Source organism: Ruditapes philippinarum, unplaced genomic scaffold (genome assembly GCF_026571515.1).
Source record: "Ruditapes philippinarum isolate M1 unplaced genomic scaffold, ASM2657151v2 ctg744_1_1_1_1, whole genome shotgun sequence".
In the NCBI taxonomy this organism is placed as follows: domain Eukaryota; kingdom Metazoa; phylum Mollusca; class Bivalvia; order Venerida; family Veneridae; genus Ruditapes; species Ruditapes philippinarum.
Genome location: NW_026862771.1, coordinates 139,398 through 167,198, shown reverse-complemented (window position 1 = coordinate 167,198; position 27,801 = coordinate 139,398). Strand labels below are relative to the sequence as shown.

The 27,801-nt window shown below is 31.7% G+C and overlaps 1 protein-coding gene across 6 annotated transcripts; it reads left to right on the top strand.

Moving 5' to 3' along the window:
- Positions 1-26,469, top strand: LOC132720147 (UPF0746 protein DDB_G0281095-like). 6 transcript variants are annotated; one of them, XM_060704182.1, is made up of 10 exons: positions 1-490; positions 4,814-4,868; positions 5,452-5,491; positions 6,567-6,725; positions 8,003-8,610; positions 9,711-9,875; positions 13,336-13,472; positions 18,402-18,470; positions 22,812-22,829; positions 24,779-26,469. In XM_060704182.1, the coding sequence occupies exons 1-9, from the start codon at positions 113-115 to the stop codon at positions 22,818-22,820; spliced, it is 1,620 nt and encodes a 539-aa protein (XP_060560165.1). In that variant the 5' UTR covers positions 1-112; the 3' UTR covers positions 22,821-22,829; positions 24,779-26,469. The 6 variants fall into 6 exon arrangements, with proteins under 6 accessions (XP_060560165.1, XP_060560166.1, XP_060560167.1 ...); XM_060704183.1 differs by lacking the exon at positions 22,812-22,829 and having other exon boundaries at positions 9,711-9,785; XM_060704184.1 differs by lacking the exon at positions 18,402-18,470.
- The last annotated feature ends 1,332 nt before the right edge of the window (positions 26,470-27,801 follow it).

Here is a 27,801-nt window from a genome sequence, read left to right as displayed (position 1 = left end):
TAGATATAATAACAACCGCACAGGAAGAAACATCCGTGGTTGACAACTCATCGAAATCGATCTTCTTTTACGTGTAGAATTCTTTTCAAGTGTCATTAAGTAAGTAAGTTCAATGGCTGCAAATGGAAGAGGCAATATGCGACCCGCGGGTCGATCCCCTCCATTCCTTGCTATCGGTTTATTCGTTGCATTGGTGATTTTAGGCTTTAATTACTGGAGCTTATCTTCCCGAAATGGCGAACAAGCAAATGAAATTGTCTTACTTGAGAGTGAACTTCGTTTAGTAAATGCTAAGAAAACGTCTGCTGAAAAAAGAAGTGAGGCAATATCTGATAAAGTATCTGAACTAGAGACTCAGATGAATTCTCAAAAGGAGATTATTGCTAAAGCTGAAGCTGACCGTGCAAATCTAGAAAAAGAAAAACAGGCATCTATAGAACGAAATATGGAACTAGAGAATGAAGTACGAGGTGTCAGGGACCAACAGCTTGTGAGTACTTATTTGGTTTCAAAGTAATATCTTTGATTTAGATAGAGAATCCAATTTGGTGAAAGATTTAACAGTTAAAGCCTTGATGTACAGTAAAAAGCGGCTTTGTGACCACCTTGATTTAGAGACCAACATTTAGGGACATTACAAATTACGTTCATCTTGTCTGAATCTAAATAATATGAAATTAGGTGCTACCTATGGCGCGGAAAGCTCCTATGAATTATGATTTTAGCATAACATAGTAGTGTACATCAGGGCTCAAGCTAGGTTCAAAATTTAGGGAGAAGTCACTTCTCCCTCCAGCTGCTTTAGGGAGAAGTGGGGAGATTTTAGGGAGAAGTGAGGAGATTCATTTATCGATGTTTGTTGTATGTTATCGCAATTATGTTGACTCACTGTACATGTCTTATTAAATGAATTGGATTTGTGTTACAACAGAATATTCAATTTTAATTTAAAAGTAGTTTGAAACAAGTAATTAGAATGAGTATCATGTAATGCAACCATTGCATTAAATGAAGATAAAAAAGCCATAGTTGATTCCTATCATGGATCATATCATGGGTGGATTAACAGTTATTCCCTTCTGATTTACTATTAAAAAGCTTGCGCCAGACATTATATTCATATTCACTATGTTGTAAAGAAAATGAAAGTAGATATAACGAAAGAAAAACGATCTTGAATTTAACTTCATTTGTAATAAATTACAGTGTAATACGCCGTCAATTTTATCAAATTTAACTCGTCGACAAAAAAGGTTATCATAACTTTCATTTAAAATTACCGTTGCAGTTATATGTCGAGCGGTCCTCTTAATTCTGACAATCACTCGATAGTGAAAATTTAATTGACGTTTGATCCGTCCATCATAAATAATTGTTACGGTAGTTGTATGTTAGCGCTTTAATGATTGGTTTAATAATGTCGCCTCGATTAAAAAACGTGAATTACGATATGGTTTCTCGCACGTATCGGTAATCTCGCCGTGGGCGGAGTCTAATTGTTCCTCGAGTGTCTGTTAATTAGACTTTTATGACATGATGGTAAACAAACGGATTTAATGACGTTTCGCGTTGATTGAGATGCATGACAGTCCCTTTTTTCCGGTGGCGAGGGGTAAACAAAGCAAACACACACAACATGTTATTCACAGTTATTGTTGGTAATTTTCAATAATGGATCAATAAAATCGGGCGACTTCATCTTCGCTTTCATGTAGGATGTCGGCGAAGTCAGACGGAATTCGGCGACTATTTTGCCCGAATCGCCCACTAGCTTGAGCCCTGGTACATGTAAACCAGTTCTTTCTTGAAGATTTTTTGTACCATAAACAAAAACAAATAAATTTGTGGTGTTCAACCTATCATAAGAGCGCTCAGAATATTCCCAAAATCTCCGAACATAAAGGGGAACCTCTGCGCATGCGTCGGCGTTCGGAAAATCCCGTCCGCCATTTTTGTTAATCTCTAATCACAATTGTTGTTTTAACGTTATTTTTAATGTGCTAATTTATCAAAAATGATATGTTAAAGAAACTTTTTATATTTATATTATAATTGTTACTATAATTCTTATCAATGAAATGTAGTTTTATTTTCTGATTTTGTACATCATTCTTTCACCGGAAGTGGTACTTAGCATGCGTTTGCTAGCAATAGTCTGAATTATGCAGACGCTCATTTAAAGCGCTCTGATATCAATACATATTTAGCTCAAAGGGATTTCAAAATGGCGGCGCCCATGTAACTAAGGACTTTTTTCACAGCTCATTAGGTATAGGATATATTTTTTTTGAAGTTTTCATTTAGTTTGAATTTAATTTCATTTGAATTGATACGCGTCATACATGTTATCTAAGAGTGCTACAGCCCTCGCGGGGCCTTTGGCCCCGCTCGGACTTTCCGCGTATAATAATTCTGTATCATATAACTACATGTATACTGTACTTGCATGATGATTATGATACAATCAAGGTGATCATATTAATATTGTAAGTGATACATTTTCAGAAGCTCTACTAAACTCTCATGTTAATCAGAAATTTAAATTATTTTATATGAATGAATACACCGATAAACACTTTCAGAACTAGCAGATGACAGGCAACTCTTATCAGTAGTATTTTGAGTAAAGATAACGGGTTGCGTGTCTCACTGTATAAATCATATGTAAAATGGTCTAACATATGTTAGGTTTAACAGTTAATTTTAATACTTTGGAGTCAAAAGATGTGTTGAAGTTTATACTGTGATGAAGCTAAGATCCAAAGCTTTCTATTGGTGTAATACATTTTAAAATCAGACTTTTAATCACAACAAACTAGCGGTTTAAAAACAGTTTATTTTGTATTGTTTTAGCATAAGCGGTATCGATTTTACTCGAAGATAAGGGAAGCAACTCGTATCTTTCACTCGATATACCTTGGTTATTTACGTAGATCATATTGAAAGTGTTTATGGGTGTATTCAGGCTTTTTTCTTTTAATCCCAGGGGCCGGTATAGGGTGCTTCGGAAAGAATTTCTTTGATTTGGCTTTACTCCAAAATTGAATACATCTTTTTCCTTCTTTACCAAATATACAGTGTGACTTCCAATTATGGCAGAGCTTTCCCAGCTTGTCTGAAAAATTTGTAATTTAGCTGGAAGCCATGGATCACATTACTTTTATTGATAGAGAAAATGAAAAAAACTTAGCATTGAAATCTGAAGAGAAAAGAATTTCAAAGTATTCATATAAGCATTATTTGTTATCAAACAGACAAGCCACAACACGAACATTCAGTAATTATTTATTTCATACAAACTGTACATTTCGGCTATATGCCTTCAAGTTCATCAGTGTTAAACATATTAAAATCAATTTTTATGCCCCCACAAAGTGGGGTGCATATAGCATTGCACTTGTCGGTCCGTCCGTCTGTCCCTCCGAGCAAACATTTTGGGTTTAGGGGCTATATAACAGTAAAGAGAACAAAAGAGAACAATAGGTTTATTCCGTGATCAAAGGGTTTATGGGGTAGTAGCCCTTTAGAAAACAAAGAAAATAACAAAGAAAATAGCCCCTAAACTCAAAATTTTTGAACGTCCGTACGTCTGTCCGTCCATACAAACCAGAGCTACATAATGGGGTTTGGTCTATTGTTCTCATAACAATAGATGTCTTTGATGTCATTCATTCCGTTTCTCTTGTGGGGTTATTTTCTGCATTGTGGGGTTAAAAAGAACAAAAGAAATAACAAAAGAAAACCCCATTATGTATCTCTGGTAAGAAAGTATGTCCGTACGTCTGTCCGTACGTCCCAAAATCTTGTGAACGCAACTCCTCTTAAACCAGATGGCAGATTTTGCTTAAACTTCCAGGGATGAACAACCTTAATGTGTAGATGGTATTAAAGGAAGGAATTTTTGCTGCGACTAAATTTAACAGAATTATGGCCCTTTGTTGGTTTTTAGCTTGACTAACGATAAGAATAAGTAGAGCTATTGCAGTCACCCGAGCGTCGGTGTCTGCGTCGGCGTAACGACTTATGATAAAGTTTTTGTAATAGTTCAAATATTTTCAAAGTCCATTGACATATGGCTTTGAAACTTTGCACACTTGTTCACCATCATGACCCCAACTTTTAGACAGGAGGAGGTAACTCTATCAAGCATTTTGACAGAATTATGCCCCTTTTTCGACTTAGAATTTATGTTAAAGTTTTTGTAATACCTCAAATATTTTCAAAGTTCATTGACATATGGCTTTGAAACTTTGCACACTTGTTCACCATCATTACCCCAACCTGTAAACAGGAGGAGGTAACTGTATCAAGCATTTTTTTTTACTATCAAGCACTTACAATAGTCGAGCGTTGCTGTCCTACCGACAGCTCTTGTTTCATTATATACTATGTAAAAATTTTGTGAACGCAACTATTCTTTAACCAGATGGCAGATTTTGCTTAAACTTCCAGGGATGAACAACCTTAATGTGTAGATGGTAGTTAAGGAAGGAATTTTTGCTGCAATCAAATTTAACTGAATTATGGCCCTTTGTTGATTTTTTCACTATATACCATATAGAAATTTTGTGAACGCAACTCCTCTTAAACTGGATGGCAGATTTTGCTTAAACTTCCAGGGATGAACAACCTTTAATGTGTAGATAGTAGTAAAGGAAGGAATTTTTGCTGTGACCAAATTTAACATAATTATGGCCCTTTGTTGATATTTTAACTATATACAGTGGGGGCATCCGTGTCCTTTGGACACAGTTCTAGTTTTTATTATAAACACAGAATACAAAAGTGTATAACTTTGATTTTCTTGTTTCAGCCTGCATGTGAAACAGATAAGAAAAATCTCCAACAAGAAGTGGAGCAGTTGCGAGGTATCTTTTTATGTTATCAATCTATTCATTTTTTTTAGCATGCTAGAATGAATTTGAGTGTATTCAGGGCATTTTTTTTCAAAATTGTGAAGGGGTCTGAGTCTGTTCATTTTGTGGAAAAAAAAGCGCAGTTATAAAATTGTAATAAAAAATTGACAAATTATGTGGCATTTTGAAACTGAAAACAGTTTGCTGTGAACGATTGATTATAATTTCTGACCTGTGTAAAGGCAGCATGGCGCTGATTTGGGCAGTGTGGTCAAGATTAAAAATGGGGGAGGCCCGCTATTCCTTGCTTGATTTAACACTAGTAATATACAGGAACATCTTTGTGCAGTTCCTTCATTTCTGTGGGATTTTCAGCCAAACTTTCATTATATTTATTGTTGGTGCATATAATGGGACAAGGTACACATCGCTTTCTGGTGTGCATATGAACCTTCTACATATGTGTAGATTTGTTATGACATTCAGAATGTTACAATTCAACCATGATTTATGGAACAGTTTAGTTTTTTCCTGCTATTTTTTTTTTTCATCATACATACATGTATTAAAAAATACAACATTGCTTTGTTTTCAGCTGACATAGAGGTTCATAAAAATAGAGAATGTGGCAGAAGGTATGTTTGTTTGCATATAATTTTTTTACATTCAGACTGGTTGAAGTCAAATCTTTTTAACCCTTGTTAGCAGCAATACATTCTACCAGTGCAGACCAAGATCAGGCGATACATTTGTGCTGTCTGATCATCGTGTGCATTTTTTGTTCACTATTCAGTTTCTGCATAGTTTGAAATTTTCCTTAAATAATATTTAATATATAATACTTTATCATGAATGATTTTTGGTCCAGTTAAAAAGACAGACAAGTTTATTAATGATATTTAGCATGGTAAGGGTTAAAAATAAGGTTCTGTATCTTCATGATTACATGTCCCCCACCCCCCCTCCAGTTTTTCTTAAAAATTTAATCAAGATGTTTTCAAGCCATTTAATTATCTTTCAGAAAATGATATAAATCAATCAATTGTGAATTCCTAAAGTTTCTATCATAGAAATTTTATGAGATGTTTTGCAAAAATAAGACCTGGGAAATTATTGGCCAAATGATTTTCCCTGGTCACAGCCATTTTTTCTCCTGTCACCTGTGCTGGTAAGTTCAGGAAATGAACTTATTTATTTAAATAAGGTAAAGCGTAATTATATAATATTAATAATATCTGTTATGTGTTGTGGTTCGGATCGGAATATACGTCCCGAGGTGACCCGCCCATGGGCGGGTAACCGAGGGGCGGATATTCCGATCCGAACCGCAAACATATGTCAGATATTTTTTCTTGCATATTCTACCATATTCCATTATATTTCAAATTCTTTATCTTTACTTTCAATGGAAATTTATATCATGGCAACCGTAACTACTTTCTTACAACAGCGTATGAAATTGCAACATTATTCATAACGGTAAAATGACGTCATCCTAAGCGTGCCATTGTACAGCACGCAACTCATCTGGCACCCCCCATGCCAGATGAAATTTCCGGCATGGGTAAAACTAACGGAAATGCCAGTCTGCTATGCAAGAAATATATCTACTTAATAACATAACATCATTATTATTATTTTAAAATAGTTATATATGTTTTACTCAGTGCATGCTGTTTCATTGATTGTTAACTATTTTTAATGTTTCAGTGATTGTGACAGATTTATTAACAAGGAGAGAGATGGTTTAATTGAGGACATGTACAAAGTTGTAGGTGCTCTGCCCCTCATCAGTATGTATAAAGCCAACATCAATTTAGGAAGCTACCAAGATCAGATTTCACGTTTAGCTTCACAGATGGATCAAGAGTAAGTTTGTAATATTGTTTGATATTTTAATATCCAAGAAGATATATACTGTAAATTTTTTATGCTCTCCTTCAAAGATGTAAGTTATTTTTCTATGCATATGTCACTTGAGGACAAGGCATTGTTCAATTAATAGCAAGAGAACTTGAGCCTCATCTTTTGTTGGGAGGTTTGGCCTGTAGAAGACTGGCCTAAATAGGTCAAGGTCGTAGTGACACTGACAACATTACTTTGTATTGTCAATTACTGAAGAATGTTTTGACCTATAGCCATTAGAAGAGGTCAGTTGATCAAAAGTCAATTTGATCACAGTAACATTGACAGTAAATTTGTATTTAGGGCTAATTTTGTGCTGAACTTTGATGCTGATCCCCTTCCTGTACATGTCACACTGAAGTCAGAACTTTTTATCGCACCATTCAATTTATGATTTTTTGTTGTCATTTGGAATTTGTCTGTTTATTGGTACATATACCATATAAAGAAGACAAAGGCACTGTTTAAGTGCAAAATTTACTGAAATTTTTATACTGGAAAGTTTACTATTTTTATTATAAGTACTGTTGCAAAGTAATTACCTAAACATAAGAAATCTGAATGAAATACATGCTGTTATCATATCTTATATCTGTGTACAAGTGAATAGATAATGATAGCTGTATTGAATCACTGGTTTGAATGGCATTGTGAGAGCTCTCATCAGTTTTCTTAAGTTATCTAACTGAGCTGTTGAGTTTATGATAGTGATAAAGATTATAAACATTATGGTCCTCTTATCTATTGTACAATTTTCGTATATTCTTTACTAAACAACTCTCCCCTTATAGATGTTCCCCTATTCCCCATCTCTTGTTTTAGAGATAAAAAGAAGAGTGAGTTTATAAAAACAATAAAGATTCATTTAACTTATTTTGTACTTTAATTAACATCATATTTTAGGAATATGTAATGCCCTAAGGATGTTTATCAGACAATAAACAGTAATACCTTTGAAAGATTACAAAGGCATACAATCTGTCCATTTTTGCTTTGAAAACAAATGCATTTCATAAATATTTAAAGAAACATTTAAGTTTTTATGCATCTTATTATATTTTTGTTTAATTACATACACATGCTCTTGTAATTGTATTTCTGACATTGCTATTTATGAATTTCAATTCAGTATTCACAAATGGCCTAGAATTGACATTTGAGAAATGGCCATCAATCAAGTCAGCAATGGTTAGTCTTAACATGTATTATTTTATAGATTTTGTTTGTTTGTGATATTTCAGTGCATTGAAGAAGCAGGATCAGCAACAACAACAACAACAACAGCAGCAGCAAGCTTTGGACCCTCAACAACAACAACAACAACCAGTAGATACACAGCAACAACAGTCATTGGATCAGCAACAACCACAACAGCCAAGTGACACTCAACAACAACAACAACAACAAAATCCATCGGTAGATGGACAGCAACAACAAGCACCTGTTGACACTTTACAACAACAACAACATGGACAAGTTGACACCATGCAGCAACAACAACAGGGACTAGATGACACCATGCAGCAGCAACATCAACAGGGACCAGTTGACACCATGCAACAACAAGCACCTTCTGACAACCAACAACAAACTCCAGTAGATGTTCAGCAGCAACAGGAAGCACCTGTTGACCAGCAACAGCAGCAACCATACGATCAACAAGCACAAGCAGCTGATACAAATGTCCAGACAGATGACCTAAACCAGCAGCCAGGGGTTGGACCTGCTCCTATCATGAACCAGGATCCATCTGTAGATGAAACCAAGAAAGATGCCAGTAATGTCAATGACCCAGATAATGTAAAAGCACTGGATGCAGACAGATTACAAAATGCTGAACAGGGTGAAGGTATGTAGCATGTATTTGACTTACTGAAATTGTGGCATTTAGGTTAAATTATCTGATTAGCATTGTTTAGATTACTGGTGTCATATCACTATGATGATCTGAAAGTACGGATCAGTTGGAAACCTTATCCCCACCACCAGGGAATCACAGAGGATCATCAGGGAAGTAACGCATACCTTTTGTCTATTTCTACTAGGTCTATGCTTTGGTTTTTTATTTTGGTGCTACAATAGCAAGGTATATGTTCAACTTTTATCATCTGACTGTCTCAGCAAGGCAGTGGTTTGATAGTCAGAGTCCTGCTTTTCATGTTTGTAGGGGGAACCTGGTTGCACTTGACTAAGCTAAGTTACAAGTTACTAAGTTACTTAATTTGGTTCTATCAATGGTGGCTGTGATTTGGCATCAGAAGACAGGAACCGCAGCCAAATGCCAGCAAACTTAAGCAAACTTAATTAGAAAAAAAATAGTTTATGATGGTGAAAAATGATATTTTAGTAATTTTAGCTAGAATATCTAGAATGGGAGGAATTATTTTGTTGCTTTTCTTCTTTGCCAAACTAAAATGACTCTGATATTTAGTAAGATAGTTCATCCATAATTATGATACCATAATGGTTAACCAGATTAGTTTGAATTAAGTTTGTAGAATAATATAAAACTATTATTAAGCATGAACATTATGCTTACATATTGGTACATAATCAGTACTGTTGTTTGATAGACTTTATCATTTTCAGCTCAATTATTCGAAAAATAGGGAGTAATTGTACCCACCCCGGTGTTAGTGTCACACTTAAGTTTTTTTTCTGTGCTAGTTGGTAGAAGGAAAAAAGGTTAAATTATCCAAGCTGATAGTCAAGCATGCTGTCCTACAGGCATCTCTTGTTATTAACTGGTTAAAACATCTGAACTGGATGCATAGACTGGTTTTAAATACATACATTAGTTTATATTATTCACAAATCATTGATTTCATCAATCCATTATAGTGCCCAGAAAATATTTCTGGTAACTTTCTGTTGTTTCTACATCCTGAAATGTTACCTCTTTTCATTTTATCATCATTTTGTCATCGTGTGGCATGCATGTATTTATAGCTAACACAACAACAGCAGATGCCGCAGGAACGAAAACAACAACCAAGGGCACATTAGGGACAACTACAAAACCTGGTATTAAGAATGATAATTCCCAAATTCCTTTGAATGTGGCAGTAGATCCTGGGCAATCCACTGATACTAATATACCCGTTCAACCTCATAGTATGTCCAAATTATCACAATATTAGCACTTACTTAAATGATATATCATTGGTCATTTCTTCTTATTAGTATTACGACATTTACTTTAGTATATCATCTAGCTTTCTTATTTTTAAGCTGCATTTTTGCAAATGAAAATTATTGTCTTTTTTTTATTGATATTCTTAAGCTCACTTAACACATAGTGCAAGATAGGCAGGATCAGTGAGCTTTTATATGGTCACTGTCCATCAAGCTTCCAGCATATGTAGTAGTAATACATAGTATAGTATAGTATATTCACATTTTCTTTTTAATGTGAAATCTCTTGGTACCACTGGGTCAATTTTTATGAAACTTTCAAGGATTTTTCCTTGAATGAAGCCCAATTAGAATTGTTTAGATACATGTCATCCTATTCCATGAAGATCTTTGGTTGCCATGGTTACCAAGAGCAAAATACAAATGTATATCTTTGCAAAAAGTTTATATGTCATTCCCCTGTTGAGAAAAATATCTTGACCTTCATGTCTTAATTAGAATTTCTAAAGTATTTACTTAGTTTATCTAAAAAAAAATTTGGTATTGAAAGGACTAATTGATCTCTACATGTGATATATACATTGCACAAAGTGTGAATTTAAATCTTCATATTTGAAATTACATGTCCCAAAGCTTAGATGTTTTGCACATAGCTTTATAATGAACATTTTTATTGTATTTATACATGATTCCATTCATAACTGACCTTACCTTTAAAAACTAAATTTTTGGTATTTTACCTTTCCTAATTCAATGTCTTGCAATGGTATCACCTAAGTCACATGACTGTATTCCATATAGTTGTTTCTACAATAAAAGTCCTAAGTTTCTACAATATATGATATGACCTGTGGTATATGAAGTCATTCCTTACAGTTCCTGTGATATATAACCAAATTCCTTATTTCCACCAGGGTGGTAGAATATATGACCTATAAGAACATGTAATTACTATAATATCATTATGTAATCAAATTCCATAATAGTTGACAATTCCATATATATAGTAATGCGGTAGGAAAAATAAATAATGATGTTATACTATTTCTAGATTTGCAATTGCACATCATGTATATACCTTGCATTTTAACAGTGTAACTTTAAATACATTTAATGATTTTTCATGTTATACATGAATTTTTCTGTCTTAAAATTTTGTGCTAATGTACACATTTATTATAGATTATGTTATTTTTCTATACATATAATTTACATAGTTCACACTGTTCACGTTTAATGGACCATCACCCATAAATATAACGTTGTGAACTTTTAAGCGTTAGGGTTAATGTAAGTTTGGAACAGAAGCTTTGAATTTGTTGTTATTTAAGGTAAAAGGTAAAAATTTAAAATGTCTTCATCAGCTTATTTATTTACGAGTAATCATATTAATGATATAGAAGAACAAGGGTCAAGGTTCAATAATTTAGTATTGGGACAAGATGAATCAGACTAAAATTTAATAAACAACTTAAGGCTCAAATGAACTTGATCAACTGAGACCATTTCTGCATTAAATATTCATGAAGAAACTGTGAATCTGATCTGATGAATAAAAATGTATATATCAAAATCTTTTAAACATATATAAGAGTTTGCAGGTCAAAGGCATATTTGTTGAATATCCTCAAATTTTGAGAATAATAATATTATGAATACTGAATTTTTCAAGTAAGGCTTCTTTGGCCAGTGTGGTTAAGATAGCTGACTTTAAATCATTTGGGAATCATTAGAGTATGTTTTGAAACCCACCACAGGCTTTTAATTCTGTTGTATCAGGAAGCTTTTCAGTTGATGGTCACTACTATTGGGCCCCCATGTACCTCGATAATTTAAAAAAACCCAGACATTTCTAAACAAATAAAGCTTGAATGTTACTGTATGTCTTACGACCTTTACAAAGGATGAGTGCAGAATAAATATAGAAATTTCAAAGGGATTGTTTCATATATATTTCAAGCTTAATTCTCATTAAAATAAATGTTAAGCTGTTATTCAATGAGGTATGGGAAGCCATTGCTGTCTGTGAATAATTTATCAAATTGTTTTTATATGAGTTCACAGTTACAAAATATGAAACCACTGATGTAACCAGGGCAGCAACATTAGAATAAGACAGCTATATCTTGCCATAAATGATGTGCTTCTTTTCCATTTTTCTCTATAATGATTCAAATGTCTTGTTTAACATCAGTGGCAGATTCTATTGGTAAGAACATGGTTAGACTGGTACAGAATCCATCATGTCTGATAATATACATGTATTACATTCTGCTTAGCCCAAATTAACAAGCTTACAACATGTTATGGTAAGGTTTGTAAGGTACATAGGCACAGCTTGTATTGATTTTGTCCGTGCAAGTTCAAATACATGTCTTGATCTTTATATGACAAATACATAAAAATTACATGGTCTGATGAATAAGTACTGAGGGTTGACAGCAAAACTGTTTTTAGTCCTTCTTTATTTCATACAAGTAACTTCAGTTTTATGGTCAATCCTCAATTACATTATTTTTAATAATCATGCATAACTAGACTCATATAAGAAACTGAAACATGCATACACCTGTAAATGTTAAAAATTGTTAAAATTTATATATGTTAGTATTTCTTTTGTTACTACTACTAATTAGTCAGATTGGAATCTCTTTTTCAAAAGATGTTTTTTTCTCAATTTTTAAGCAACTAATTCATTGGTTAGTTTAAATTTTACAATATTTGATTCATCAGGGACAATATATTTAGGTTCTGAACAACAATTATATAGAAAACTGGAAAGCTTTTATGTGAGATATACATAAGTGCACTGAAAAGTTTTGATTTATCAACAACCATCAAATACATTCTTATATACATTTCTATATACTATAATTATGTTTCTATAGCATACTGAGAGGTTGTGTAAAATTTACTAACACTTTATTAAAGCATGTATTTGTACAAAAAGCATGATTTTATGTGGAGAAATATAGATGTCTAATGATATATCATGGAGAAATTTTCCTTTTTTAAAGGGACAGTTCATTATCTCATTTTCATTAGGTTTAAAATCACTTGAAGTTTCTATTAAGTAATGGAAAGTTTTGAAAATTCTCTTCTGAAGGATTTAAAAGTTTTTGTTATTTACAGACTGTATGTCTTATCAAATTATATATTTCTGCATAACTAGTATTCTTACCAAATGTTTTTCTATTATGATACAACTGGTTTATTATGATATAAATGGTAAATAAAAATCTGGAAAATTGGTCATCCCTCAGAAGCAATCAGACAGCGATATTATATAAAAATTGCTGACTCTGTTTGATTCTGTATACAAACTGCTTTACAATTCAAGTGCATCATGATCATGATTTTTCTCCGCATATTGTCATGCCTTGTAAGAATGGTTATGATATAGTTGAGGGATAAATTTTACTATTTCTGGTTAAATTAGTTGGTGATGACAAAACTCCAGCTGGTGATGGTATATTGGGAAACGATGGTAAGGAAGATGGTGACTATGACGATGATGAAGACGCCAATGCTGACAGGAACGCAGCTGATGACGACGATACCTTGAGAGTGAACAAGGTAAAGGCACTTGCACCATGAGAAATTTGCACTGCTTATATTCCATGCATTACACAATGAGGGCTTGCATTGCTTAATTATTGTATGTTTACTTAAAAAAAGTTAGAACAAAAAGTGTTAGATATCGATAAGAGAAACAAAAGTAAATTCATTATAACATTGGTGAAATTATTTTGTTTTTAATATCATACTTTTACCCTTGTTATTACTGTTCACAGCAAAATTTAACCAAGAATTTTAAATATTATGAAACTTCATGAAAATACAACAAATAACTAATTTTATTCAGCATGAAATAAATACATGTTCATAGCTGACAATAAATAGCAAACATATTGAAAATAAATTTGTTTCAGATGCAAAACTATGAGAAGTTTTGTAGAAAATAGGTCAAATTAAAACACTAGTTCGGAAAAGAGGTGCTCACTGTGATACTATGGGCAAGGGCAAAGCTTGGTTTAAGACAAAGTACTTGTAGAAATTACATATTTGAGCCGCGTCACGACAAAACCAACAAAATGGGTTTGCGACCAGCATGGATCCAGACCAGCCTGAGCATCCGCGCAGTCTGATCAGGATCCATGCTGTTCGCTATCAGTTCACTACTTTTTAAGGGGTTTTTTAAGCAAAAGCATGGCCCTGATAAATGCACGGATGCTGGATCCTGCTGGCGAACCATTAGTTGGTTTTGTCTGAGCAGCTCATATTTGTTTTGACATAAAATGTTTTCCCTTTCAACGGTGATCAAATTATTAATTTTGCCCTTATCATGCTTAATATTTTAAAATTTAACTTTTTTATCTTTTAATCTGACAACACTTTTTTATAATTTAGGAGAAATTTTAAAAAATTTTTTATTTTAAAACTGTAGGGAATAGTGACACCATATAGACTGTTTAACATACACATTGGGCTGCATGAGACTTGGTAGTGCTGCTAGGGTGAATAAATTATGTTTTAAGATTTTCCCTACATGTAGGGGAATTTCCTATAACTGCATCAGTTTTTAGGAAGTATTTTAAGATTTTGATGTACTGTATTTCAACTGTTATGATGAAATCATAATGAGGATTCACATTTAGTAAATTTGAGAAATTTTATTTGTGTATGATTTAAAGCTTTGCTTTGTTGCATATTTTACACAATTATTTTGCATTAAGATGAAAAAGTATTTAGCACTTACAACTGTTTATACAATACAATCTTATAAGTAGCCTGAGGGACTGTAAGATGAGATTAGTTTGTACATGTTTGCACTATTTAATCTTTTGTAGAAAAAAACATTAAAAGTATGAACACAATTACTCAATATTATACAATTTCAGCCCTTGTAGTAAAATAAAACCTTTGAATTAAACAGAATAAAAAAATCTTCCACAAGTAGTCAATAATTGTAATTGTATGAAAGTTTTAAGACCAATCAAATTCAATGATAAACTTTAAATAAATCATCAAGATTAAAGAAATTGGTTGATAAGGTACTTGTAAATAATTGAGATCACTAAGATGGCATTTGGCATCTTGTAAGATAATTCTTTGCTGTTAATAAATATTTTTTAATTAACACAGCATGTAGGTTAGGTTGATTCTCATTGGACAATCACGAGATTGATATAATCCATATAACACACAGCAGCTGCTGCAAAATATGGATTCGACTTGATTTGATAAGAAGATTCCATGGTTCAGTACTGCATATGTCAATAAGAAAGAAACTTTTGAAATGTTATAATATAATTAAGACTGTGTAGATTTTTTTTAGTTATAACTTTCATATATCATGGGCAATATAATAATAACCTGTCAACATTTTAACAACTACTAGTAGAGAAAAAACTGGTTGTCTCAAATATATAGTAAAGCCTAATAATTCTATCAGGGGGTCATGAAAATGTATTGTGTGTAGCATTTTGACTTCCTTCACTAATTTTAACATAATGTAACTAAAAAGGAAATTAAACCTTTACTTTGTTGGGTAAAATGTGTAGACTAAACTTTCTGTACGTAATTAACTCCTCTGTAATAAAGAAACTGGTAATGTAAGATTATTTCTGTTAGTAATAAGAAGTAAAGACATCTATTAGTTATAAGAAGTAAAAGTAAATACAAACATTTGCTTACTAAAGCAACACTCTCATTTTTAGAGAGAAAATCCTACCAAATTAAAGGTTATTTTGAGCAGCAAACAGTAAAAAGACTGTTTAGACTGCAGAAATGACAACTTGCTCTATATGGGTATTATTGACCTTTTCGAAAACATAGCTAAACACCGTTTTCCGGTACGTTACCGTTTTAGCTCTGGGGAATTACACCAAATGAAGTACATAACACAGTTACGTGATATTTCTATTTTTCTATTATTATTTAACCGTTTAAGGTGAAGAAAATTGATGTTTTTGAAAATTATCAATATTCCTTTAATATCTATTGCAAATTATTCAAAAAATAAATTGTTTAAAATGAAAATCAATAAAATTAAACAGACGTGGTGGAATCTACCAAAATAAATAAGGTTATTTTCTGCGTAAACTTGTGTATTTACTTTATTTTTTGTATGGAATTATTCTAACAATGATATCTAATTATTTTTTAGCTCACCTGAGCATATGCTCAGGGTGAGCTATTAGGATCACTCTTCGTCCGTTGTCTGTCGTCTGTAGTACGTCGTACGTCGTCCGTTGTCCGTTCACACTTTTCAAACAACATCTCCTCTGAAACCATAAGGCAGATCATAATGAAACTTCACAGGGATGTTCCTTGTGTGAAGCCTTAACAAAGTTGTTCAAAGAATTCCATTCCATGCAGAACTCTGGTTGCCATGGCAACCAAAAGAAAAAACTTTAAACATCTTCTTCTAAAAAAACCAAAGAGCTAGAGCTTAGATATTTGGCATGAAACATCTTCTAGTGAGTGTCTACCAAGATTGTTCAAATAAAAGCCCTGGGGTCAAAATTGGCCCCGCCCAGGGGGGTCATTGATTTTCCCTATATGCATATAGTAAAAACTTTAAAAAATCTTCTTTTAAAGAACCCAAAGAGCTAAAGCTAAGATATTAAGCATGAAACATCTTCTAATGAGTGTCTACCAAGATTGTTCAAATAAAAGCCCTGGGGTCAAAATTGGCCCCGCCCAAGGGGGTCATTGATTTTCCATATATGCATATAGTAAAAACTTAAAAAATCTTCTTCTAAAAAACCCAAAGAGCTAGAGCTTAGATATTTGGCATGAAACATGTTCTAATGGATGTCTACCAAGTTTGTGCAAATAAAAGCCCTGGGGTCAAAATTGGCCCCGCCCCAGGGGGTCTTTGATTTTCCCCTATATGCATATAGTTAAAAACTTTAAAAAATCTTCTTTTAAAAAAGAACCCAAAGAGCTAGAGCTAAAGATATTAGGCATGAAAACATCTTCTAATGAGTGTTCTACCCAAGATTGTTCAAATAAAAAAGCCCTGGGGTCAAAATTGGCCCCGCCACAGGGGTCATTGATTTTCCCTATATGTATATAGTAAAAACTTAAAAAATCTTCTTCTAAAAACCAAAGAGCTTGAGCTTAGATATTTGGCATGAAACATGTTCTAATGGATGTCTACCAAGTTTTTTTTCAAAATAAAAGCCCTGGGGTCAAAAATTGGCCCCGCCCCAGGGGGTCACATTGATTTTCCCTATATGCATATAGTAAAAACTTAAAAAAAATTTTCTTTAAAGAACCCAAAGAGCTAGAGCTAAGATATTTTAGCATGAAACATTTTCTAATCAGTGTCTACCAAGTTTGTTCAAATAAAAGCCCTGGGGTCAAAAGTGGCCCCGCCCCAGGGGGTCAATGATTTTCCCTATATGCATATTAGTAAAAACTTTAAAAATTTCTTTTAAAGAACCCAAAGAGCTAGAGCTAAGATATTTAGCATGAAACATCTTCTAATGAGTGTCTACCAAGTTTGTTCAAAATAAAAGCCCTGGGGTCAAAATTGGCCCAGCCCAGGGGGTCATTGATTTTCCCTATATACCTGTAGTAAAAACTTAAAAATCTTTTCTTCTAAAAGAACCCAAAGAGCTAGAGCTAAGATATTTAGCATGACACATCTTCTAATGGGTGTCTACCAAATTTGTTCAAATAAAAGCCCTGGGGTCAAAATTGGCCCCGCCCCAGGGGTCATTGATTTTCCCTATATACATAGAGTAAAAACTTAAAAATCTTCTTTTAAAGAACCCAAAGAGCTAGAGCTAAGTCATTGTTTTTCATTATTTGTGTATAGTAAAAACTTAACATCATGAAACATCTTCTAATGGGTGTCTTCCAAGTTTGTTCAAATAAAAGCCCTTTGGTTTAAACTAGCCCCGCCCTGGGGGCCTATGTACAGGTGAGCGACCCCAGGGCCATCATGGCCCTCTTGTATATAAAGAAATAACTGTTTTATTTCAATTTAATTTTAAAAAAGGTCGAAAACATCGAGTTCGCTATTACACTCCATTAGGCGAATTCCCCAGAGCTATGTACAGAAAGTACCGGAAAACGGCGTTTAGCTAGGTTTTCGAATTCGTGAATTGTCAAAACTTCCTTGTTTCTAACAATATATATTTTTATGTTTTTTTAAACCACTCTTATTACAAAAACAAAAAAAAAACAAAAAAACAACTTTAATTATATTGTAAACCAGTCCTGCTTACTTCAACTTTACAGAAAATGTAATGAAAAAAAAAAATAGAAAGAAAAGAAATTTAAAAAAAAAAAAAATCATAGAATTTAGAACTTAAGTTACTTAAAAAGAGCTTCAAGCAATGCTGAAAATTTATGTCTTAACTTCTATTTTAATAATAATATTACAAATGTATATTATTTCACAATTTGGGCTGTTTGTCTATTTCTGTTGTTTTTCTCTTTCTGTCATCTCGTTTCATTTGCTGTATCTATATATATATATATATCTAGGATGGCCAGGAATACAATTATGACGATGGTGATGATGATGATAACGATGGTGACTACGACTATGATAAAGTATGTCATCCACGCATTGTCATGATGTGATGCTTTGATAACATTTGGTCCAGAGTTTAACTAGTGTAATAATTCTCTGCTGTGGCTTTTATATACAACATTATACATTTGTATCATAAATTTTGGGACTTGATATGGGGTTTTTAGAATGTGGATTCACTTTCACAAAATATTAGCTCACAAATTATATATTGTATGAGTTTAAAGGCTAAAAAAATACCTGGGCTTCACATATATTCTTATTTAATTACATATTTTCTTTTTCAATAAAATCATTTCTTTTGGCAAATTTTTCATAACAATTGTTAAGTCAGTGGCTATTGCTAATTTATGCTATTTATTATAATGTATTTATAGTAAAACTAAAGATCAAATACATTAATAAGCATAAGGTGAAGCTTCTTGTTTTACAAGGGAGTTGTAACTCATGGAAATAGAATATTACATTTATATAATGTTTTACATCAAATGTGTTTATAAGGTAATGAATGCAGCTTTTATTGTTGTAAATTAAATACAGCACTGTGTCTATTATCTCTTCTATGAACAGGAGGGAATCATTTAGATTAGAGGGATTTTTGAATGCCATGAAAAAAAAATAAGAATTGCAAAAATATTGGGCATTGGGAAAGGGTGGAAGTTAGAAAAAAATCCCCTTTTTAAAGAGTTTTCTATTAAAAATATTATGTATTTTGAATATATTTTATAGCGGGAAAATTTTTAAAAAAAAGAATCAAAAAAGCTTTAATAAATTTTCGCCAAATAAATTTCCACAAACTGACCCAAAAAAATGTTATTCAAGGTTTAAAAAAATTTTGTGTGATCATAAATGAAAGTGTGTATGGGGGACTTATATACAAAATCGAAATTTTGTTAAAAAACATGGTTTATGGCTCTATAAATAGCCCCCTCTTTAATCCTTTGTTTTTTCTTTTAATTTTTTCCCTTTAAAGTAACTTTACTTTGTCAGTTTTTTTAAATTTTGAATTGTATTTACCCATTTTTTTGTTGTACTTTTTCTGTGATTTAATTTACGATGCCCCTTTTCTGTAGTTTTTTTCCTGTGAATTAATTCATGATGCCCTTTTGATGTAGTTTCTTACTCCTCGGAAGCATGGATAATTGTTAGCTAGTACATTATATAACATAGAGGTTTGTGAAAATTTTACGAATACAATTATGACCATGGTTTAATTGCATAGATTAGCTGTAAAATCAAAATTATTTTGATTTTGTTCACAAGAATTTTTGTCCAGATACTTTAAAAGATTTACGTATTACATGACAAGACTTGTTTGTGATTGCTGTGTTGTGGCTCATATATGGGCAGCGGTATGTCGGGGGGTGGAGGGGAGTTGTTTGCGTTTGGTACTGAAAATTTTTATATGTAAGACATTCTAATGATTTGTTTCTTCAATGCTGGTAACATTCCATTTTAAGGTGCTTATATTGACTGATAATGTTTTTGGTGCTATATTTGTTAGTTACTTATGATTACTGTATTTGCTGAATAACTCTCAAAATAAAACTTTCTGCATGTATTTGGTTTTATCTTTTAAGGTGTTTTTCTAGTTTAAGGTGACTGTTTTAATTGAGGCTGTGTTAATTGAGGCCATGATATATCTCTGACTCTCCATGATTGAAGGTGGGAAAAGATTGTTTTGTACAAGAGTCTTTATATTGATTCAAAGACATTTGCTTGCCTGCTAGTTGTTCTTCGTACTTTAAATGAAGATTTAAGTTTGTATGTATCTGATTTTTCTCACTGAATGTTTCAACATTTCCAAGATTTTTTACAAAGCCTCATTTCAGCTTGTTTCAGCTTGTTTTATTTCTCTCTGAGTGTGTGTATGGCTTAACTCTGCATTTGTTCTTTGTACAGTTACATTTTTATATTGGACAAAGCATATCCAGCATGCTTCCATCTCGTAGACAACTTACCTGATGTCTTTGTTGTTATATTTAGATACCCTATCTAGTTATCCTTAACTTATCATATAGATTGTCATGTATTTCCATAAATGCTTAAAAATTTAAACTTATTATGCATGCTTTTAATGACTAAACAGTTAACACCAATAGTCAAACCAAGTAATTTTGCTAAGTTTATGTTTCATTTGATATAAGATTTGTAATGGATTCTTTGCAAAATGGAATTGATTCCCTTTTTCTCTGTGTTGGATAAGAATCCAATTTTTTGGTATATTTTAATATCATAATTCAACAAAGAGTAAAATTTAATGTCTAGTGGTTTATGTGTCGGCTTCTTAAATGATGGATTAAGAGTAACTTATTAGTGGTCAATGTGTCTGCTGTTTAAACCAAGAATCAAGAGTATCTTTAAGTGGTTTATTAAACAGTATCATTGAGAAACCATCAAAATAATATTGATCAATATAATGAAAATTAGGCTAACATTAATATTTTTACTAAAGCTAAATCCTAATTTTAATCTGCAGCAACATAATGAAAATCTGCTCTGCTGGATGTACAATCATATTACATATACATGTATATGCATTATTTATTTATCCTGAATGAATTTTGAATATAAGCATGCTTTACCTATTCATTTATATCTGTGTCCTTGAAAAGTTAGCTTTTGCAATAGATTGTCATTCTATATGTACTCTAGTGTTAAGTTTAAGTATTTTTAAATTAATCATTGTATGCATTGTAGAAAGCATATATGTTATTCCTGCCTCTTTCTTTCCAAGGAGCTATCAGCTTTTGATATGTTTCTTTTATTACATTGTATGTATGGAAGGAAAAAGTAATTTATATTTTATTACCTTGAAGTCCTGTATTTGAAATTTATCAGTTCTTAGTGACATGTAATACTCATAATTATTTGATAAAAGAAAAAAAATTTTTTTTTTATATAAATATAAATGATAAAAGTGACGTAACAAGAAAATTATACTAAAAAATAACTGACATTAATTGATTTCTTTCATTTTAATATCATATAAATTTGGTACAGAGTGCGAGATTTTGTTCAAAAGCCTTCGTAATATATATGTATAACTTACAGTACAGTATAAGTGCAAATTTGGACAAAAAACTTTACAATTATACTTTACCCTGCTGTAATCAGTTCCTTGCGAAAGTGAAGGCAACTAGTACTGGTAAACTGCTTGACTGCCTGCCCAGGAACGATGCGGTGGCTGAACTGTGCTCTGGTAAATTCAATGTGGCGTGATCTGGAGTGAAAACTACCAACACAACTACCACCACATCCATTTAGTCTGACAAGGCTCTATACTGCTGACTGACCAACTTCAATGTTTTTTCTTGATAACCCTAATATGAAGTGGCCATGACCATGTAAGATATCCAGTAGAATATGGGTATTTTTTTTGTAACAGAGTTAAGGGTGTGGCTATTTTGTTTTGCTGAAATGAAGCAAAGTCCTGCAACAGACTGTTTTTTATTCAGGGAAATGTTAATCTATCATTCATTAGTGTACATGAATGTAAAGAAATGATCATATGATGATTGCCTTGTATTGAACTGTTGTAACAGCTTTCAAGTATTGACTCATTTATTTATGTGGTTTTCTTGAAAAAGTTGTTCATCAATGATAGGTTGTTTTTTTTACATAATATGTACTATGTAATGAACAAATCAGTTTTAGATTGCATGTAAAAATCATGTTATTAAAAACATATATGTCATTGACTTAATTTATTTCGACAGGCATATAGGGCTTAGGGACAGTGCGGTTAAGATATCAGCTTAAAAATAAAGTGTTCTGAATATAGTCAAAAGAACTATGAAAATAGTCAAAAGAACTGTGTTGATCATTTTCCCCCCATTTTGCACTTTGATATTGCACAAGAATTGTGTGTTATGCCTGCACTGCTTTAGCAGTTTTAATACATATTGATTGTTTCACTACAATGTAAGAAAGACTTTGGACAGATCACTATTTTGCTGAAATCACAAAAACACCTAGCATGATATGTTACCGATTCTGGCAAATCTACCGAGCTTAACAACCTTTATGATAGATTTGTGAACAGCAGTTAATTGATTAATGGGATTAATATGGTATAATGCAGGCAAATATAATGTCACCTTGCAGTTAATAGGTTGAAAAAAAAACATTCAGAGACAAACTTAAAAAAAAAAAAAAACATTTTAATTTCTGCTGAAATTATATGTAGATATATTATGCTTATTTTCAGAGGATATTGTTGCATGCATGCATTGTTTATACATAGCAGAAACATTGAATTAGTTATGCACTTATTATGTGGAATGTCAGAAACATTTAATTATCAAAAGATTAAGATTATATATCATTGTACCTTAAACTATTAAATTTTGCTTGTTTAGCATAACTAGTGGTACAAGGTAAGTGAATAGAGGCTAGAGTAAAATAATACCTCATAAACTGGTTATGTATACATATCCAATGTAACTGGTTGACTTTACATATTCAAGGTAACTGGTTAACTATACATATCCAAGGTAACTGGTTAACTTAGTATATATGGATACCTATAAGCTGGTCTTAGATGAATACCGAAAGAACTGTTGGTTATGATATCTAAACACTAAATAACTGTGTTGGTACAAACACAGAACTGGTTAACTATAAAATTTATATGATTCTCACCATTTGGAAACCAAAGCAATTTTAACTGACCTTAGCTACTGTAGTCAACCAATAGATTGGTGGAAAGTAGACACCAAGAATATTGGTTAACTGTAGACTATATTAGGTTAATGCAGACATCTGTTGAGGTGGTTAACTTCAAACGTCTATATATGACTGATTAACTGTAAACACATTAGGGAATTATAGACATGTGCCAGTATGTCCTAAAAGCTGTTTGATTGTATATATTAAAAAACTCTTAACTGTAGACATTCTCGAAACAGTCTTCTTGTATTTATTCATAAAACTGGTTTAACCATAAGTGGCCACAAAATTTGTTAATTGTAAGGATCCACAACACTGGTCAAATGTTGCTAAGACACCTATGGTACAAGTTAAATGTGGCCACCTACAAAAGCTGGTAAACTGTATCTGGAACAGCATAAATTTATTTAGTTTTACCTGTCAATAGCAACAGAATTTCATTTCTACCTTTATTATGGGAATTTTAACCTTGTTTAAACTGTATGTGACAGTTATATGATGTTTTTGAGTAGCGCAAATTACTTCATGTTATTTTTTTCTTGTGATGTCAGTGAATTAAAGGATTTTAGACAAGAAAATACAAAATGCACATGATTATTATGTTTCAGTTATTTGAAACATGAAGATAAATCCTTATACAAAAAGAAAAGTTTGGTTGTCCTTTATTTTTACGAAGAAATTCAATATATTAATAAAGCTCTCCCTTTTATTCATATATCTGTAATACTATGTTTTATCTAATTATTATAAATTATCATTTCTGTATTAACTAAAATTGCTTTTTCAGGAATTATTTAATAAATGAGCCGTGGCCAGCGATTTTTGTCTAGGTGGTCATAGAAAATTGAAATTTATTTTGGCTGAATGATTTTGTTTATACTGATACATGTATTATTTTAACAAACTGAGTGTTAGCCTTGGCTTATCGTAAATTTTACCATGCTGCCTTGTTGATATTTAGACAACAACAAGATGATAAAATATCACACAACATCATTTAGCTTCTGTCAATTGTGACTCCACAAGAACTTAAATCATTGGATTTGGCTCAAATTATTCTATAGCAGTCTTGCAGAATAACTTTCTATTAATAAATGCTAGCTTCTTTTTATTTTGCTGGCAATAAAACTTACATATAATAAATTCTCTCTTTATAAATATTAGTCTATTAAAAATTTTAATATGCCACAGATTTATTGTTTTACATTACTTTTAATGTTTTCCTTTCTTCAAATTTCATTCTTTATTATTATTTTAATTTGAATTATTTTAAATTACTTATTTAACAAGAAAAAAAATGCTTGCTTTTTTCTTTTCTTTCAGTGAAAACAAAATTACTATGAATATTATACACACACAAGCAAACTTTCTATTTTATTCTTATGTATTTTTTAAAATATAAACTTTTTGCATTATTTTTAATGAAAAATAAGTTGATTTTTTAGACATATTAAAAATATCAAACATTTTTGTAAAGCTTGTGAAATGGACTATTTTGCATGTTTTATTCTTTAACAAAAAACAACAACAACATTAAATGGTTTTCTTCTTTGAAATCAATTATTAAATATATATGATGTGTTTTTAGCATTTTAGAAAAAATATTTTATTTTTGATGTATTTAAAATATATAAAACATGTATGATTATATTTTCAGAAAACTGATGATTTGAAGAAGGACGAGAACGGAATAGATACAATGTTCCAGAATGATCAACGGGCGGCACAAAACCCATAAACATCCTATCAACACACTGTGATCTACAATGATGCATCGACTTTCATCTACTATCATCTCATCAATATCTGGGATAATTATGTTATGTACAATTTTCATGTTACACTTGCCCCCCACCCACTTTTTTTTAAACAAGGTCTCGGTTGAATATAAAGATTACTTGTAAATTTTTGTTGTTGTTGTATTAAATTGTATGAGAATTTTTTAATATTTGATACATCATGTTAAATGTTTATATACCATGTTACATGGTTTCTTTATATGATGATATGTCCTATGACCTCTTTCTATGAATGTGTCACATGACTCTTCCCAAGTATGTCATGTGACATGAATAGTTCTTTTTGTGTGTCACATGACTTTCAAAGTATGTCATGTGACATGACTCTTCCCTAGTATGTCATGTGACATGAATTGTTCCTTTAATCACATTATATAACATTTCTCTTAATCATATTGTTTCATACTTTTTCCATAAAGGTTATGTGATATAATTTATATCTTATGATCATGTCACATGGCTTGTTTCTATAATCATGTCGAAGTTAGTAATTTTGATCTTGTCAAATTTATGTTTTTAGGATTATGTTAAAGTTTTGGGTTTTTAGGATTTTTAGATCACAATGCATTATTTTGAATCTGTATCATTTGATATGACATTTTCATGTGGTTTTTTATCATAATGTTACTTTCAATAATCATGTCACATGTTTGTTTTCCTACCATTTATTTTGTTACAAACTATATTTGAAAGTTAAATTGATCAAAGTAAAAGACATTATTTTGTTAAACAAGTAATGTTGAAATAGGATACCCATTTCTATCCAATTCTCTTTCTGTCTTATGTCCTGATGCACAAGTTATTATGCACAAAACTTAAAGTCTGTTTCTGTTGTCAAAAAATCTGTAGTGGATTATTTTATGGGGGATTAATTTTGTTTGTAAATAGGGGAGTCAATTTTATTATCAATTTGGGTTTATTTATTCTTTTTTACTTGATAAAGACTTGGAAAAAAAACACATGTGTTCATATTGCAGATTTAATCATTAATTTGGGGCTTGTGCAAAATGTTTATTACTAACAAAAGATAAAAAGAGATAGTATTGTTTCGCATCCAATACTCAAAATAATTGACACCATACCATATTAATGGATTAAAGATATTAAATGTTGCATTATGGGTTATAGATATTGCAGTTGAAATCATGATATGAATTCCTCTAGGTTGAGCAATTTTGTAAATGATATTGACCTCATATGTTGTATACATTGTACCATCACTTTAGTGCAATAACTGATTAACTGCTATTAAATTTAGAAGGACTTATTACGTTATTGCACTAAGGTGACTGTAAGTTTTGTCGTGAAGAAATCCTCATTATTCCAGCGCATCTTGACTGTGTTACATTTAATTCAAAATGAATAGGGTTGCATTTATGAAACATATTTAAGGTGAAACATGTTTCATTTTTTTGTTGTTTTGTGTGAATTTTTAATTGTTAAAATTTGAAGTTTCTAAAACTTATGTATATTAATGTTAAATCTGAAATACATGTATTGTTTACTGTACAGATGTTGGATGCTTTAAGGACTTTGTTCAAATTGTTAACATAGTTTTTTTTAAAGTGTGAGAAGCTATATATCATGGTTGTTACAAAGAACATGGTTTTCTTAACCAATCGAAAAGTCACATGACAGAAGAATCATGTGAACCGTCCAGTTTTAAAATGATATATGCAATAATATGTACTCATAATGCCAGAAAAAAGAATGTCCGGATAGGAAATCACAATGTAAGCTTCATCATTTGATATAAAACTAGCCTGTGACTTACAGAACTAGCTACAAATATCACAGTATTATGATATCGGTATGAATTTATGGTCTGAATTACGTTAAAAATGAGGTGCTTCAGTGACATTTTCATACTTGTGATGCAATGATTTAATGCTTTGTAGGATTGAATTTATTATTTTTATGTTATTGTTTTGAAAGTGTTAAAAATTACTTGTCCGTATGTACTGCTCAGATATCTATGTATTACATGCCATTGACTTTGGTCATGCTTGTTTGTTAATGTTTATGAAACAAGATAGTGTATACTTACTTTAAGCATTGTGCTTGTTAGTGTCAACTTGCCTATTCTTATACATGTCAACCTTAATCTAATAGATGTGTTAATTACATAAAAAATTATTGTGACAGTGCAGAACAATTGAACAAATGCCTAAAAAACTACCAAATTGCTGTTTCCGTTAAACATGTGTTTTGTACTCAATTGCCACACTCGGTGGCAAGAATATTTTGTCCATTATGCAAATGAATTTTTTACTTAATTGCCGCAGTCAACAACATTTGAACAAATGCTCTTGAAAGTAGCTGAATGTGAATGTCTTATCTAATGTACAAACAGTTGGACTAACATTAGATAGATCTTTGTTTAAATCCATTACAAACTATTGTGATATATGTTTTATAGTATAAAAACGTGTCAATATCTGACCAGATAACTTACGAATAATATTGATAGATTGCATGTATGGTGTGAAATGATTAACGCTTTCGTGTTATTAGGAAAGTAATTGAACTGTTATCAACTAAACCCATAATATAGCCAACACCATCAACAGCCTAAGTCCGTCTTTTACATCACCTCTTTATTGTCCTTTTATGGTGATAGTATGAATCCCAAATATGGGAAATTCTGTTTTTGCTCAATCTATCTCTCTACCTAAAATTCCTGAAATAATGATCATGTGTAATGTTTAACTGGGTAATGTACTACATGCCCATAGTCCCATGACTAACTTAATAATTTTCAATGTAATATTCTTGGTCAGATATTGATACAAATGTGGGTGTATTTAATTTATATTTTATTAGAAAATGCTTTATATATACGTTTATGCCTGTACATTATAATGTAAATATGGAAAATGCT

What these genes read in the sequence shown, in the direction of transcription:
- LOC132720147 (XM_060704180.1), top strand. Translation starts at nt 113, where the DNA reads ATGGCTGCAAATGGAAGAGGCAATATGCGACCCGCGGGTCGATCCCCT. An exon ending in AATAGAGAATGTGGCAGAAG is followed by an intron (nt 5,492 to 6,566) that starts GTATGTTTGTTT and finishes TTAATGTTTCAG; the next exon opens with TGATTGTGACAGATTTATTA. An exon ending in ATACCTTGAGAGTGAACAAG is followed by an intron (nt 13,473 to 18,401) that starts GTAAAGGCACTT and finishes ATATATATCTAG; the next exon opens with GATGGCCAGGAATACAATTA.